Source organism: Osmia lignaria, chromosome 9 (genome assembly GCF_051020975.1).
Source record: "Osmia lignaria lignaria isolate PbOS001 chromosome 9, iyOsmLign1, whole genome shotgun sequence".
Classification (NCBI taxonomy): Eukaryota; Metazoa; Arthropoda; class Insecta; order Hymenoptera; family Megachilidae; genus Osmia; species Osmia lignaria.
The window spans coordinates 5,365,350-5,381,173 of NC_135040.1; the positions used below are offsets into that span (position 1 = coordinate 5,365,350).

The following is a 15,824-nucleotide window of genomic DNA, read 5'->3' on the forward strand; positions in this document are numbered from 1 at the left end:
TCTGTTAGAGAGAGGGGGTGGATGAGAGCGAACAGTAACCCGAGTAACGATGAATATTAAGTTAACATTGATATTATACACAGGGTGCCCCAAATTAAACGTTAAAACGTTGGAAACGTGCAGGAGACCAATAAGCTAAGAAAAAAAGTAGAATAACTTACCCGAATGAAGTATAATATTTTACAATTTATATTTATACTAATTTATATAATTACTGTACTTATAGAGAATATAATATACACTAAAATGTAAAATGGAAAACACACAACAATGACAATTTCTTCTTGATACTCTTTGCTTTTTTAAAAAGCTCTCCATTTTTGCTATAGTCACTTCAATAATAACAATTAACATTTGAATTCTCGCTCAGAGACTAACAAAGTAGGAACTTCCCAAACATTATTACTGTAAATTTTAGAAACCTGTTGCTGTCTGATGCACTTACAACTTCTAAATACAATGCATTAAAGCAAAGTTAAATACATACAGCAAAGCATACAAATGCTTTTTTCTCTCAGCCCAGAAATTTTTCTAATAAGAACAGAGCTCGAAGATCTCTTTGAAAAACCGCAATTCTCCGCCTGAAAGCCGAACACATATGTACATAGATCGTAACTCTGGTTGCGGGATAGTGGCTTGTTTACTGTCATGGGAATTAGTAGAGAGCATCATATACATGCGAGGCCCCATCCTCTTTGCCTGCCAGACGCTTTCGCCAACCACCGTGATGTGCGAGTGAGAGGGTCACCGCCACCGGGACTACCTTTGTCTTTCGCTGTTGGATTTACTCTCTCGTAACAGCGCAAGCGCGCAGACTATGGGGACTCGTTTCAAGTAAAACATCTGCTCCAAACAACTGGGCCAGATGTTTGGAATGTTGAACTTTCTGAATAGTGTAGCTTTACTTCTTAACTTTCATCTAATCTCAAATAGTTTGAGTACTTAGATATTTTATTACTAGAATTAAAAAGTTATTCTAAATAGTACCGTATTGTAGTAAAAATATATTAAAATTTGTTGCCACTTTCTTCATGACGTACGTACGTTAAAATAGTAAGATACTACTTAAGTTCATAGATTGTAAAATAAAAGAGAAAATGGATGAATAGTTAGAGATTCCTGCGTGTTAAAATATTTTGTGGCCCTGAAAAGGGCCATTTGTGTGCTGGAATCCTTTGTAGAGTTACGCCTTCTTGTCTGTTTTTTTTGGCAATAGGACTGCTTGAATGTTCGGTAATACACCACCCTGAGCGATAGTAACGCCAGACAGTAATTTATTCAGTTCTTCGTCATTACGTATGGCCAGTTGAAGATGACGAGGGATAATTCTGGTCTTCTTGTTGTCACGAGCAGCGTTACCAGCTAATTCCAATACTTCAGCTGCTAGATATTCCATAACTGCAGCCAAATATACTGGTGCTCCTGCACCAACACGTTCAGCATAATTTCCTTTCCTTAAAAGTCTATGAATGCGACCAACAGGAAATTGGAGTCCAGCCCGACTGGAACGAGACTTCGCCTTTCCCTTAGCTTTTCCACCTTTGCCACGACCAGACATTTTCTAGATAACTTTGAAAACACGTGAATTGAACTAGAAGAGAGTTAAAAGTAGTGTGTGATTTCAGAGCGAGAGCTCCGCTTATATTGCTGTCCGTTGAAGTTTGGACCGACCAATGAGGCGGTAGCTCGCACGTAATTGGTGCGTTCTCGGTTGCCTTTCACACCATATATACAGCGTCTCCACTCCGTTCCGGCATTCAGTCGTGGATTTTCACTGCTAGAGAGTGTCTGGAATTTACAAAATCGTTACGAAAATGCCTCCTAAAGCAAGTGGAAAGGCTGTGAAGAAAGCTGGCAAAGCTCAGAAGAACATTAGCAAGACCGATAAGAAGAAGAAGAGGAGGAGGAAGGAAAGCTATGCAATCTACATCTACAAAGTGCTGAAGCAAGTCCATCCTGACACTGGCATTTCCAGCAAGGCGATGAGCATTATGAACAGTTTTGTGAATGATGTCTTTGAGCGGATTGCAGCTGAAGCCTCACGCCTAGCTCATTACAACAAGAGATCAACCATCACATCTCGGGAGATCCAAACTGCCGTCAGACTTTTGTTGCCTGGTGAATTAGCGAAGCACGCTGTTTCTGAAGGCACTAAAGCTGTTACCAAGTACACCAGTTCAAAGTAAATGCTGCAGCATATTCTAATCGGCCCTCTTAAGGGCCAACAATTTTTGTTACGTAGACCAGCCTCCTTTCTAACATTTTCCTTATTTTTATCCCACGATTGTAATATAAATGACATTTTAAACACTAAAAGTATCCATACCAGTTATCATAGCATTTGCCGAACTACTTGATAATTTTATTTCAATTTAAGATCTAAACTTTTAAACTCTATTTGACTTGCGCAGTACATATAGTGTTGTATCCAATGCAATGGAACGATCAATGATATAGTTTTTCTTTTAATTTGTAAAATTGTGTCCATCTTATTTCGTGGTAAAAAACAATACATCGAAATAAATCAACAATTTCAGCATCAATAATGTTGAAGAAAGTACGGTAAAGACTCGATATGTGTTCAGAATTTGGGACCGGTGAGGAACATTTAGCGAACAGAAGATTCGATTCTGCTAACCGTTTGTATTTTGCCTACGTCGACGAACGTAGAAAGAGACAGTTTAATAAAGAAGAAAGAGGGACTGAGAGTCGAAGTGGCCGTAGAAAATTAAATGCTTACATATCGGTGAGACAATACTAACGTAACAAACTTTTTTATTTTCTATTTTTTTTTAATAAAACTTTCACCATTTCATTGGTGAGATTTTCCTGATTAAAATGAGACTAAACACGATATTGTTATGACAATTGGTTATGATGATTAGGCTTGTAAATGTTCCTCTTTTCTCGCTGTCTTTCTATTTTGGTCGACGTCGGCAAAATATAAAGAGTCTAAGCATCTTTTTCTTAAATGTGACGAAGGCGAACACTTATCCAGAACTTGAAGCGAATCAAACCCGACAGTCTTCTACACGTTAGTGTTCGAAAAGCGAGCCGTAGTTCCTATAAGTGATCACAATTCGAGATCGCTGAGGAACATTTAGCGAACAGAAGAATCGATTCTCTAACTGTTCGTATTTTGTCGACGCGACGTCAACATGGGAAGAGACAGTAGGTAAAAGGAGAAGATGGATTCGGGCTGACATAAGCCCTGATCGAATCGAATTCCTGTTACAAGGTTTTGTAAGCAGAATGGCTACAGATTTGATGTAGGATCTGTAAATCCAGTTATTGCAGCAGATTGGCGGCAGAAATGTAACAAAACCTGCTAAAGCAGATTGGCCTCACAACCGAGCAGATCCTGCTATCATAACCTATTGCCAAATTGGAGGCAGAAACAGAACAGAGTCTGCGCGCAGACTATGATGGCAGATTTGCGGCAGATTGGCAGCAGATCCTGTAACTTCAGCCATTTAAATTCTAAAGGGAACAGTGAAGTTGCAGGATCTGCTGCCAATCTGCATACAGATTGCTGACTGGGAGAGTTAATAAAAATTAAATGCCTACATATTCGTAAAACAACACTAATGCAACAACATTTTTTTATTTATACATGTTGGTATAATATTATAATGTGTATACAAAAACGAATCCCTATGTTGAGGGACACTGACCATCAGACAAAGGCCTAGCTCTGTCACCAGAGTCGATAGGGTGAAAATACGTTACGGAACACCCTGTATGGATGTAAATCGGTGGTTCTGCGCAGCAGTGTTGCGCCATTGTAGGGGGTAAACGGTTAGAAGGAAACCGGCACGGCAGTCTGTAATCGTTGTTTGGTTCTTTGCGTCTGGTGCGTCTTTCTAGACTACCTGTTGCATCATTTTATTCATACAGAGATGGTAAGAATAATTTTTGATTTGTGTAAAATCACAGGTTTGATAAAAGTATTTCTATTTTGCTAAAACGCACAAATATAATTTCAGTGCGAATGAAATTGAGAAAAACTCGATTTGAAATGGGAGGAAAAACAACACACGAGGTCGGACGACATCCTGGATTTATTCAAGGTAAGTACAAATGTGTACTTATATTTTAGAAATGTAATTGTTTTGATGTATGTTAGGTAATTTTTTTTATACGCTTGTTGAATTGGAATTGCGAAATATCAAACCAAATAAATGATAAATCGTCATTAAGAAATTACATATGTATATCCTTCATTTCTGTTGTACGTATTTTTCCATGTATTAGGTTAGTGTATCTGAAGTATTCTTTTGTAAAGTGAAATCTTAAAAGTACATGATCTTTTCCCTTATAAAAACGATATGTTTAATCAAAATAATTTGTGCATTTGTAAAAGTGTATTTTTTTGATATTTTTGTCAACGATTATTTGCTCTTTATTATTTTATTATTGTAAATCTCTTTATAAGTTTTTTTTAATGAAGGATGTCCATTTCTAAATTTTGTATACTAATGATTGTTAGCTTTTACAGTTGCATTACATTCTTCTAATGATAAATTAATTCTTTTCAAAACAGTTTTCATTGTATTGTTACAAAGTTAATATTCACTTATATCTATAAAAAATAGTTTGCTTGAAGATTCAAGCCATTCGTAGTTACAAGAAATTATTTTTTACAATTAACTGTAGGTATTACTGGTAGATAATGCTTGTATATTTTAAAAAACTGCTTCTTATTTAAGATAATGCATAACTATTATTTATCAAGCAATATTTACTACCTAAGATCTTATGAAATTCAGACTTTGGAAATTCATTGCATTCTGCTGTAAGTGTAAACTGATTTGGATCCATTTTTCCTTGTATTATCCAGTAACAAATCTGGGTGTAGCAAAGTATAGAACTAGATTAGACTTTTCCGATTATCCTGAAATTTGATTTTAGCAAGCTACCCACTAAAACTCTTAGTACGTTAGTATTAAAACTCTTGCATCCAAATTGTAGTGTCTCTCCCACAACCTTACTTGGGAAAAATAGATACAGCTCACACAGTGGTTAGGATAGACCTCCATAGATAAATGACATTTTATATAAGCCAACTTAACACTTTGTTGACTGGCAATTTTACAATAATAACATAGGATATTGTAAAAGTTTCACAATATGCCATATTATCCTGGGTTTTGAAAATCAAAGTAGTCAATGCAAGTGCAAACACAAGTTAACTCGTGACAGGTCAACAATGTATTGTTCATATGCTATGTAATGTCTTGTTAGAATATAGATACATTGCATGTACAATGGATAAAAAAAGTATTGGTATACTTGCTTATTTAAAAATATCTTTATATCTCTAAGTGATATATTAATATGAAACATATCTTTTAATGTCTTGTAACATGCAGAAGTAGTGTACCTATTCTTTCAGAACACTGAATAATGTAATTTGAGGAAGTCAGGAAGAATAAAAGAAAATTTCATAGTCAAAAAAGTAGTGGTGCGCTTGCAATTTATTTAAAAATTCCATTACGTTCTCATTTAGCGAATACAAACCAAATGTTTAATATTTACATTTCTTTGGCATTAATTACTGAAACCATTATTGAAACCATACATAGATGTGATAGGTTAGGATGTGAAGCGGCCGGTATCGCTTTCGTTATTATTTAAGCAACACTATTGTCTTATGAAAGTGTTGCCGGCCGCCTTACGGCGCGCCGCGGCATGTATTCTGTATAATGATCGGACATTTTATAGATTGACCGAAACTTGTTACGGACATTTTGCACAATGTCTTTTCGAACGGGCATTCTACACAATGCCCGGTCATTTTACAAAATGCCCACGTTAAACACATTGCCCGTTACAAACGGTTTCATCGCGATTGGTTCATTCCTTGCAGAGTAACAACAAGAAATAAGCTTTTTGCTATAACAATAGTTATTAACAATAATAAATTCCATACATTTCTGGAAGCGAGATCATCACGAAAATATCTCCAATTAGATTGGAAAGCTTTCATCGCGAACGGTACATTCCTTGCAGAGTAACACCAGCGAATAGGTTTCTTGCTATAACAATAGTTATTAACAATAACAAATTCCACAAATTTTTACAATTGGAATCATCGCGAAAATATCTCCGATTAGATGTGAAAGGTTTCATAGCGATCGGTACATTCCTTGCAAAGTAGCGCTAAAGAATAGGAGTTTGCAATAACAATAGTTATTATATATGTACAGGTAGGTCTCGATTATTGCGAGTAATAAATCCCAGAAATTGTTCGCATTATTTGAATTCGTACTATTCGAATATTTGAAATATAGGAATTGTTTCTTAGTTAAAGAAAATGTACGATTAAAATTTTGAAATATACCTTTCATACGTATACATATTATGAAATTATAATAGCATAAACATGTTTATTATTTTTTAAAGTATTTTAACAGTGTTGATTGCTGATGATATGGTTTAATAAAGCTGACACAGGAGTGATGTAAAAGAAACTGTACTTTATTTAATGGAGGACTCTGCTTCCGATCTCTAGCAGTCCCTTTTCGAGAATGATCATAAAAAAAAAAAAAGAACGCGCTAGGCGACGCGAGAAAAACGCGCGAACATAGAATACGTATGTGAACAGAGAAAGGAAAACTATCATGCATAAAATCAGTAAGCGCCATTATACATTGCCTCTATTCTGACATACTATTAAATAAAAGATTATATTGAAATACATTTCTCTTCTTTTCGACACCTGTTACTTATTATATTATTATGATTATTATGATTATTACATTATTATTATTATTGATTATATCCTACAGAACCCATGTAATATTTTCTATTCATTATTTTTTCTAAATGAATATTCTTTTACCTTAAACACACATACCCTAAACTTAGAACTAGAGTTCGTCATTTATTAAAAAAATAATTTCCAATGAACTAAAGAGGGTTATTAAGTTACCTTCTTTAAAATATTTTACGTCTTAAAAAGTATCTCCGAAAGGTTTGTAAAACGAACTTAACTCGAATCACCGAAGAAATAATAATAGCATCGACCAGATAAAATATCATCTCATGTCTCATGATACAGTTCAGCATCGAACCTCGTCGTTGGTAAACTCATTGATTCTGGTTCTGTTTCTTACTGCGGCCGCAATATATTATAGAGGGCGTAAGAAAACATCAAATTTTTTCGCCGCCGCGAACTCCCATAAGGATGGCAGTCTTTAACAGTATCTCGTCGGTACTTTAACACAGGGGATGGCAGTCTTTAACAGTATCTCGTCGGTACTTTAACACAGGGGATGGCAGTCTTTAACAGTATCTCGTCGGTGACTGGGGCCACTTGGCGTGCCGAACTTTAACACAGGGGATGGCAGTCTTTAACAGTATGTCGTCGGTGCCTTAATGCTGTAACTAAAATTAGTTTGGCGCAGAAAATCCAGGCGGCGCTGGTGTCGATACAACAGATATAAATGATATCGGTGAGGTACACACACACACAAGCACATGTATTTGATAGTAAACTAAACTGACATGGAAACTTGCAATAGAAAACCGACGCGAAAAAGCCAACAAGGCCATAGGAGCAGCCTCCTCGCTCTTGATGAGCTCCTCCAAACTAAACGTTGCACTCAGAGTCGCGATTTATTTAATGTGCATCCGTCCGACTCTCCTATACGGCTCTCAAGTCTGGTGCGCCGCCGCTCCAACTCACATCCAGTCACTTCAAGTACTACAGAACAAGGCTCTTAAATTCATCTTCGGACTTCCGCGAGACTACTCCACAGACAAACTCCACCGTAAAGCTAAACTACCCAAACTACTGGAAGTAATTAAACTATTTAATAAACGCTATGACACATCCTCGCACAGCAATCCTCTAATCAGTGGCACCGACCCGAATCGATGGGAACAAACCCCCTACCAACTCAAAATCCGGTTTCCCCTCTCCCTTCGCGAATAAACATCATCACTAATCACTACTAATCGCTACATATCACACTACCTGGTCACATCCTCGCTTTGTAATGCCCCCGACCCCTATGGGGTCGGGTTCTTTCATGTTTCAGGTTTTTTTGAAAATTTTTCCCTGAGAAACCTCAAGACATCATCTTCAGTCACCACTACAGATACCTGAGGAAAGTGCGCAGCAGGCGACCCAGCCTCTCAGCCGCTGTCAGATCAAGCCTCATCCCAATATAAAAAAAAAACACACACACACAAGCACATAGTCCCTATATTCGTGTGCATCGTCTTATTCAGTCTTATTCAAAACGGTGATAGAAATAATAATGATAAAGATAAAAATAATGATAGGGAAAAAATTACAATATATAATGGGGGAATGGAAATATATTAAATTTTTACTACAATATATGTATATATATATATATATGTATATAATATAAAAATATTATAAAAAATAGAATTATAACTAATATAAAGAAGTATAATTATAATTCTAATTATAAATAATATCAAAAGTAGAAGTATACAATACATCATACATTCTGCTCGCAGATTACATTATTATACATTAATTTACATACATACAATACGAAACAAACATACAATACAAAACATATTTGTTAAACATACCAGTCTATAACTAAGAAAGATAGTAAAATCAAAAGTAATATTTTTTTATGATAACAGACTAATCTCCGGATGGTCCAAGAAGTGCTGTGAAGTCTACGTGTCCCATGATGCCACTCTTACTGTCTATTCCCCCAGTGCAGTCAGGTTTGCCTGTAAGAACAAAATTAAATAACATTATAGATACATTTCATGCTAGAAGTATTATTATGTATTTTCAGTATACAGGTATAACAGAAAACTTACATTCTTCTTCTTCTTCTGGTATTTCCATCCGGGTGTCTTGCTGCTCTATTTTAATAGAGGCAGCCTCTGACACTGTGTAATAAATATTTTCATTAACAATTATCTGCAAACGCAACACAAATTATGTAAGAGTATTACGTGGTAAGTTCAGTGTTGGAACTGCTGACATTGTCAGCTTCTTCATCATTATATATTTTTGTTCGAAGTGGCTGCTGCAGATCACCTGAGATTTCAGCTGTTCGGGTGAAAGCAGTGACAAATTAGGGTTGTCACATGCTTCCACCCACTGCACCATCCTCTTCATGTCCACAGAGGGAAAGTTGAATGTATTCAGAAGTTCACTTCTGCATCCTCGGACACTGCATTTTTTCTCCTTCCTTCTTTAAAGATACATTTTAATAATTACAATCTTATCTTAGAAACTGCTTAAATTAAAGCAAACAATATATTATTATAACACCAATGTAAACAGTTATTGTTTTCAATAACAATTTAAAAAAATTCTGTACTTACTTAATTTCTATCTTCTTGTGCTATTGCTGCATCTCATTGTCCGCAGAAATATTGAAAAAATCTGAAATAAACTAGAAGAAACCTGAAAAAAACCTCAAAATCTCTTTTTAATTAATAATAATAGTAATAATAATAACAATAATAATAACAATCAAAGTAACAATAATAATAGTATCAATAACAGTAATAAATTGTATTAGTATCACTAATCGCTTGGTCCACGCTGTCGCTTTACTGACCGTTATCGTGGTTAATCGCCATATTTTTTAAGTCTCTTTAAATTTTGAAACAATTGAAAAACGCGGTGTTAAATTTCGCGGGAACATGACGTCACGATATCTTTAGTTGTGTATGTTGAAATCAGTGATACAAGGTATGCGTGTAGAGAAGCGACATCAGCGCCGCCTGGATTTTCTGCGCCGAGTTAAAATTTGCATCAAATTCACAAGAGTGGAGCTTGGAGGGCCTGGTTTTCTACTATCTGTAGTCACTGTACATACGTGGCCATTGTTACCCTATCTTTGGCAACGCTGGTTCTCGCTTCTTCAGTACAGTTGCCGGTTGTGCATGGTCTTTTTGTGTTCTGTCTTAGTTTTATTTTATTTGGTTTACAAATCAGTTATGGCAGAAAATAAGGAACGTACCTTCATTATGATTAAGCCTGATGGTGTACAACGTGGTCTTGTTGGAAAAATAATCCAACGATTCGAGGAAAAAGGTTTTAAGCTTGTAGCAATGAAGATGGTGTGGGTAAGCATCCTCGCATATTGTTTAAAAAAAAAGAAAAAAAAAGAACATGCGTATTTTGCTTCTCTGTACCACGTGGATATTTCCAGATTGGCATATTGTCTTTAGCAGGTTTTCATAAAAAGATAACTAACGTTCGTTTTCATTTTAAAAACACCTGTCCGGCTTTATCGATCGAGGTGTAAGTATTAATTATCGTAACTTTTGTTACAAGTTCCTATGACCTTGAAATTTTGCGGTATTAAGGTAAAACTGGTACATTGTTAACATAACAAATTCTATTGCAAATTTTACACATAATGAGTTGTTAAAGAAGTTAATTTGATGTATTGTTAAGGCACTAATTTAATTACTGTTTTCCAATTTAATATTGGCACGAATCCTAAAGACAAATCCATTATCTTCTATATATTGAGTGCTTTATTTAACAATGTAATAATAAGTTTAGTTGAATAATATAGTAACAATATTTAATGTTTTTCTTTTAGCCAACAGAGGATTTATTGAAGAAACATTATTCAGACTTGGCATCTAGACCTTTTTTCCCTGGTTTGGTTAAATATATGAGTTCAGGACCAGTTGTTCCCATGGTAATTATTTTTATACAATATCAGAATATACTGCTTTATTTAGTAATAAACAAAAAACAATAGGATGGTTTATTCATGAATATATTATAGGTATGGGAAGGTTTAAATTCTGTAAAAACTGGTAGAGTAATGTTAGGAGAGACAAATCCAAAGGATTCTGCACCTGGAACAATTCGTGGCGATTATTGTATCCAAGTCGGACGTAATATTATTCATGGATCTGATTCAGTTGAATCTGCCACCAAGGAGATCAACCTATGGTTTGGAGAACCAAAGGATGTTGTTGATTGGGCAACTTGGGCTGAGAAATGGATCTATGAATAAAATATTTGAATGTTATCAGAAAATATCTCTGATCTAATAATGGTACAGTTATTGATTTAAATTCATATCCTTTCACATTGTATATTGAAGAGCCACTGTATATAAGTTTGCCTGAGAAATAATAAAACACATTCTTACATAAATTAATTAATTAATCAATTTTTTTTATAAATTCACTGTTAAATTTTGCGATTATTTTACACTTCATAGTGCACTGTTACTTTGTGACCAAAGTCGATACAAAGATGGTGTCGGTACATCTATCCTAATAATAGTAGTGATATTTAAATGATATATTATTAATATAAAACATTATTTCAAATGATCAGTAATACATATAACTTAATATAAGTTTCAAACTATTAACCTAAACTCCTTACTATAAGAAATAAGGACGTTGGTTTTTCAATATGATTGGGATAAATGCTGTCTGATGTAGTAAAAAATTATTACATGTATCTAGATCATGTAACAAGTTGTACCAATACGTGTTTTAACACATAGTATGTATGTACAAAAATCGATGGCAATATTAGATTCAATTAATTATTGGGCTGATTCTCCTAAGTATGCTTTACAAGCTGGGCAGTAGTGTTTCTTTGTCTGACACGAGTCTATACAATAAGGGCAAGGGGCACAGCACCATAATCTAAAAATTAAGATTAATACAATGAAATGTTTTCAAAGTAACAGGATAACAAATTACATGTTTAATTATAAGTAAATATATGTTTTAAATAATTACCCAGTCACACAAAGTAATAACGCAAACAGATGAGTTTTCGAATTTGCTTGTGTTTGTATCTCTGTAGAAATATTTGCGTGACAATGAGGACACGTTAATCGTTGCGATTCTGAATCAAATTGCGGCGCACCTACGACAACTATGTCTGCAAGTTAAAAGTCATTTTTTCAATTATCTTCCTGTAAAAAAACTGGTTTTAGGTACTAAATATATATAGATCAATATGTTTCACTCAATCATTTTCTTTTAAAAAGCTATGCAATTATTAAAATACTAGGTATAACCCGCTCGTTCCTTGCATATCTGTAGCCCGTGTCCGAATAAAGAACAGCGAATGAAAAAAAAAGAGAAGCCGCGATCCTGACAATCGGCAAAGATCAAACCTTGATCGCTTCTTCCTTTTTTTCACACGCGGTTCTTTTTTTCTTCTTCCGGGTTCAGTGCCCGTACCGACACGTGTATCGTTGAAGGAATGCGCGCCCAGCTAAAATGTGGGACCCATAGATTTTTTACAGAAAAATTGAAACCTGTTACATTTGACTCTGGCCACTTAGCCGCACAAACGTAACGGTTTTAAGCTAGTCTCGGCGAGACCTAATAGTTTTCAAGTTGAAAAGTGATACGGACGGACGCCTTTGTGCTTTATAGATATATATTTGGAAATCTTTATTCGTATCTGTTTACAAAAAAAAATGTCACTATCGGATGAACGTATCGAAAGTTTGCGTTATATAAATTGTAACGCAAATTTTGGTTAAACTTCGTCTTAGGGGACCAAAAATTAACGAGTCCAAAATATTTGTTCTTGTAGTTTTTGACCTGAAAAGTCCGAAAATGCAAGTTAAAAGTCCAGGAAACCAATAGTTTAAAAGATACGAGTACGATGTCACATTGACTCTTTCCCGCATCCAATCCTTTGTTTGGACTCTATTTGTTGGGTGTGAGTACCTTCAGTTCCTATCAAATCCGAGGGGATATTGTTTATAAAAAAAAAAACTTAACCTTAGGTATACCGGGTTTAGGCCACCACTTATATAATTCTGTTTTACCGACGGCGACTCCACTCATTGGACCAAATGGCGTCGTACTGACCTGTCAAAGTACGCCAAGTACACACATTTTCATGTAGTACTCGTATCTTTTAAACTATTGGTTTCCTGGACTTTTAACTTGCATTTTCGAATGTTTCAGGTCAAAAACTATAAGATTTGATACTTTTCATCCAGAAATTTTTGGTCCCCCAAGACGAAATTCAGCCCAAATTTTTAACCCGCCAGGAAATTGGGTCGTCTATGTCCAAACGTAATTTTATTATTGTTTTAGGCGTTTAATAACCGAGAAATATGAGTTTTGATTATAATCCCCTGCGTTTCATTAATTCAGTTTATGTGCCAATGCACTTTGCCGACTTCTCGATTACTGTCAAGTAACAAAGTTACGATAATCTAATCTTTTACGCACTTGGTTGTCCGTCAGTATAAGATGGTGGTGCTGGCGGCGGAACAAATCCAGGTGTTGGCGATGGAATAAATCCAGGTGCTGGTGGTGCCGACATTTCTTTAGACATAATATCTGGTGCTTTCCTTACAGACCTAAAATATGTAGGTATCATTATTATTCTTGACTTCATTCCCTTGGATTTATGAAATACAATTACGATATTTAATAAATAAATGTAGAAATATAAATATGCCGGTGTAACGACGTAAGTAAGGGACTTATTTTATTAGTATTGTAATCTGTAATTGAAGAACTTTTTATTTGCAATTTTATTAGTGTCCCTGATGGACCGTGAGAAGCCAGGAAATGGAATAGGGGGTTGATAGCGATCTTACAATTAGATATGAACGTTGGTTACCAGACGAATATGAATCGTGCGTTATCGTAGAGTTGAATTGCACAATCTTTTGATCTTTAGATAGAATGATGTAATAATAATTCCCGTAAATCTCCAAGCCTTATCATCTATCGATTACAAATGTATAATCAAAGTTGAATTAATGGTAAAATTATGATTTTTTTCGTACTGCCAGTACCAGGTACTCTTCTATTTTTCCTCAAATTAAAAAAACTTATCAGTGTACACATATACAAGATATTCTCCAACAAATGTATGTACACGATTTCAGAATTACATTTGAACATCACGTTGACAAACGTATGTCAAGCAAAATGATAAAACTATTATCAACAGGCTCAACGATAACTAGTGCAAAACAGGAAAGAAAAGATTAATTGTTTGTAAAATTTCCTATAATTTATCGTCAGTATTGTTACACCGGGGATATAAATGATAAACGATAAGAGGCTGATAAAGGTGAATCATTACCTTAGCAACAAGTCCCTATGTGTTTTTTACAGATATCATGTGCAAAGAAAACGGATGAAGTTACGCCGATATATATAAGTACCTACTATACTGTATTTTAAAAGCAAGTGGAATTCCCCGTAGAATACAATGATAATTATCGATCGAAAGCAAACACGCGATTTGCTTAACATCGCAGTGTGGCTGTGTTTGATATTTATTAACATGATCTCCGCACTAAAATCGATAGCACTCGAAAGACGATATCTTCAGAGAAAAAATCGCTATAAATAACGAAAGGGTTTCGATTTCTTCTTAGCAGAATCAGTATCGAATGATCATTCTAATATTATTCCCTCACGAATAAAATGAATGTTAAGATATACACATTTTTCTAGTATTTTACATGGTACTTTAATGATATTTCGAGTTTGAGTGATATTTAAATGTTGACTGGAATCAAATAATTTGTTTAAAAAAAAAAAAATGATCATATTTTAAATGAACAAAACAAAACTATGTAATAATGATGTAAACGTAGCCTCGGAAATGGGAATAATATTATAAACACAGAATGAAAGTTTTGTATTCTGTATGAAGTCATTTACATTTTAAAATGTTTTCATTACAGAAACGAAATAATTTTAGAAATGAATAACGAAAAATGATTAAGATACTTGGCATAATGCGACGTCACAGGGTGAGACTTTATGCGTCATAGACACTTGTATTTGAAACGAAGTCGGTTAATTATGAGTTATTGCAATTAAATATGTAAGAATAATCCACGTTAGGTATACTACCAACTGTTTAAATTAAGGTGACTAAGTACTTGTGAAAAAAAGGAAACAAACAAGAAATCATCAATATTGTTTTGCAAAAATCGAAATACTAATATATAAATTAAAGAAAATCTTCTTTAGATAATGTATGTACTTACATACATTAAAAACAGAACACTTCACAGTTTTAACTTTACAAATGTCACTCTAAGTATTATTCATCTAATATTTATACATTTAAAAATAAACATTTTTTTACTAGAAAGTCGTTCTCGATAAGGCGACTTGGTAACCGTAATTATTCTCTACTAATTTCCATACATACGAACCTATTGTATTTACAGCAACTATACACATATGTAATGTCAGTGCCTAACGTTGAATGTTCGATATAACACTTTGAATTTCAGCAGTCAACTATAGTTCACGTTGCTTTTGCTCCTAAAATTCTCTACCCGTATAAGTATCAGTGAATCGAAAGTGGGAGAAACTCGAATGGGGGATTTCTACGAAGTGACGTCGTAGGATACGTAATATGATTTGAACGCGTTTATCAGACAGTTTAAGTATATTGTTATTATTATATATATTGTTACACCGGCTGGTATATTTATTGATACTTTTCATAAGAATTACGATAAGTATCTAATCTTTTTTCTCTTTACATCCGTTTATAAATTAAGAAGGTAGACTTTTCTAATTTGGCAGATCAGTTCAGTCAAACCTGTTTTTATACGGTAGATAGGGTCCGTAGAAAAAAAACCGCACAAAAAAATATTCAGAAACTTCATAAATAGCTATAACAATCATTATAACAGTTTTTTCGTTGGGCCTGATAAAGCCACTAGCGTATTTTGTTATAAATTTGAAAAAACTATTCTCAACTATCGTGCCATATGCCATAATGATATTCTAGGCCCGTTTTCGCCGATAATCTCACCTCGCTGCACTACTCATGCCTACCCTTTCAAAGAAATGCCTGACATTTCCTGTGAAAA

The 15,824-nt window shown here is 34.6% G+C and overlaps 5 protein-coding genes and 1 long non-coding RNA gene across 9 annotated transcripts; 3 read left to right on the plus strand and 3 right to left on the minus strand.

Annotated features, from left to right (window-relative positions):
* Positions 1-318: 318 nt before the first annotated feature.
* Positions 319-1,596, minus strand: LOC117600439 (histone H2A-like). The gene has a single exon (XM_076689958.1). The coding sequence runs from the start codon at positions 1,556-1,558 to the stop codon at positions 1,184-1,186; it is 375 nt and encodes a 124-aa protein (XP_076546073.1). The 5' UTR covers positions 1,559-1,596; the 3' UTR covers positions 319-1,183.
* Positions 1,597-1,770: 174 nt separating this feature from the next.
* On the plus strand, positions 1,771-3,464 carry LOC117600447 (histone H2B). The gene has a single exon (XM_034315897.2). The coding sequence runs from the start codon at positions 1,815-1,817 to the stop codon at positions 2,184-2,186; it is 372 nt and encodes a 123-aa protein (XP_034171788.1). The 5' UTR covers positions 1,771-1,814; the 3' UTR covers positions 2,187-3,464.
* Positions 3,465-3,562: 98 nt separating this feature from the next.
* LOC117600191 (uncharacterized) lies at positions 3,563-9,163 on the plus strand. 3 transcript variants are annotated; one of them, XR_004580415.2, is made up of 4 exons: positions 3,563-3,902; positions 3,987-4,070; positions 7,275-8,942; positions 9,024-9,163. It is a non-coding gene; the product is annotated as an uncharacterized LOC117600191 (long non-coding RNA). The 3 variants fall into 3 exon arrangements; XR_004580412.2 differs by having other exon boundaries at positions 3,565-3,902; positions 7,275-8,958; positions 9,024-9,157; XR_004580414.2 differs by lacking the exon at positions 9,024-9,163 and having other exon boundaries at positions 3,566-3,902; positions 7,275-8,726; positions 8,793-8,935.
* Positions 8,584-9,121, minus strand: LOC143305639 (uncharacterized). Its single transcript, XM_076689956.1, has 3 exons — positions 8,956-9,121; positions 8,818-8,889; positions 8,584-8,724 (listed from the first exon to the last, which is right to left on the minus strand). The coding sequence occupies exons 1-3, from the start codon at positions 9,119-9,121 to the stop codon at positions 8,633-8,635; spliced, it is 330 nt and encodes a 109-aa protein (XP_076546071.1). The 3' UTR covers positions 8,584-8,632.
* Positions 9,164-9,801: 638 nt separating the features above from the next.
* awd (nucleoside diphosphate kinase) lies at positions 9,802-11,967 on the plus strand. The gene is made up of 3 exons (XM_034315186.2): positions 9,802-10,080; positions 10,566-10,667; positions 10,758-11,967. The coding sequence occupies exons 1-3, from the start codon at positions 9,898-9,900 to the stop codon at positions 10,989-10,991; spliced, it is 519 nt and encodes a 172-aa protein (XP_034171077.1). The 5' UTR covers positions 9,802-9,897; the 3' UTR covers positions 10,992-11,967.
* On the minus strand, positions 11,059-15,137 carry LOC117600169 (lipopolysaccharide-induced tumor necrosis factor-alpha factor homolog). 2 transcript variants are annotated; one of them, XM_034315235.2, is made up of 4 exons: positions 14,985-15,137; positions 13,198-13,328; positions 11,737-11,881; positions 11,059-11,640 (listed from the first exon to the last, which is right to left on the minus strand). In XM_034315235.2, coding segments are annotated over exons 1-4 (381 nt in total). In that variant the 5' UTR covers positions 14,987-15,137; the 3' UTR covers positions 11,059-11,537. The 2 variants fall into 2 exon arrangements, with proteins under 2 accessions (XP_034171126.1, XP_034171129.1); XM_034315238.2 differs by lacking the exon at positions 14,985-15,137 and having other exon boundaries at positions 13,198-13,322.
* Between the last annotated feature and the right edge of the window lie 687 nt (positions 15,138-15,824).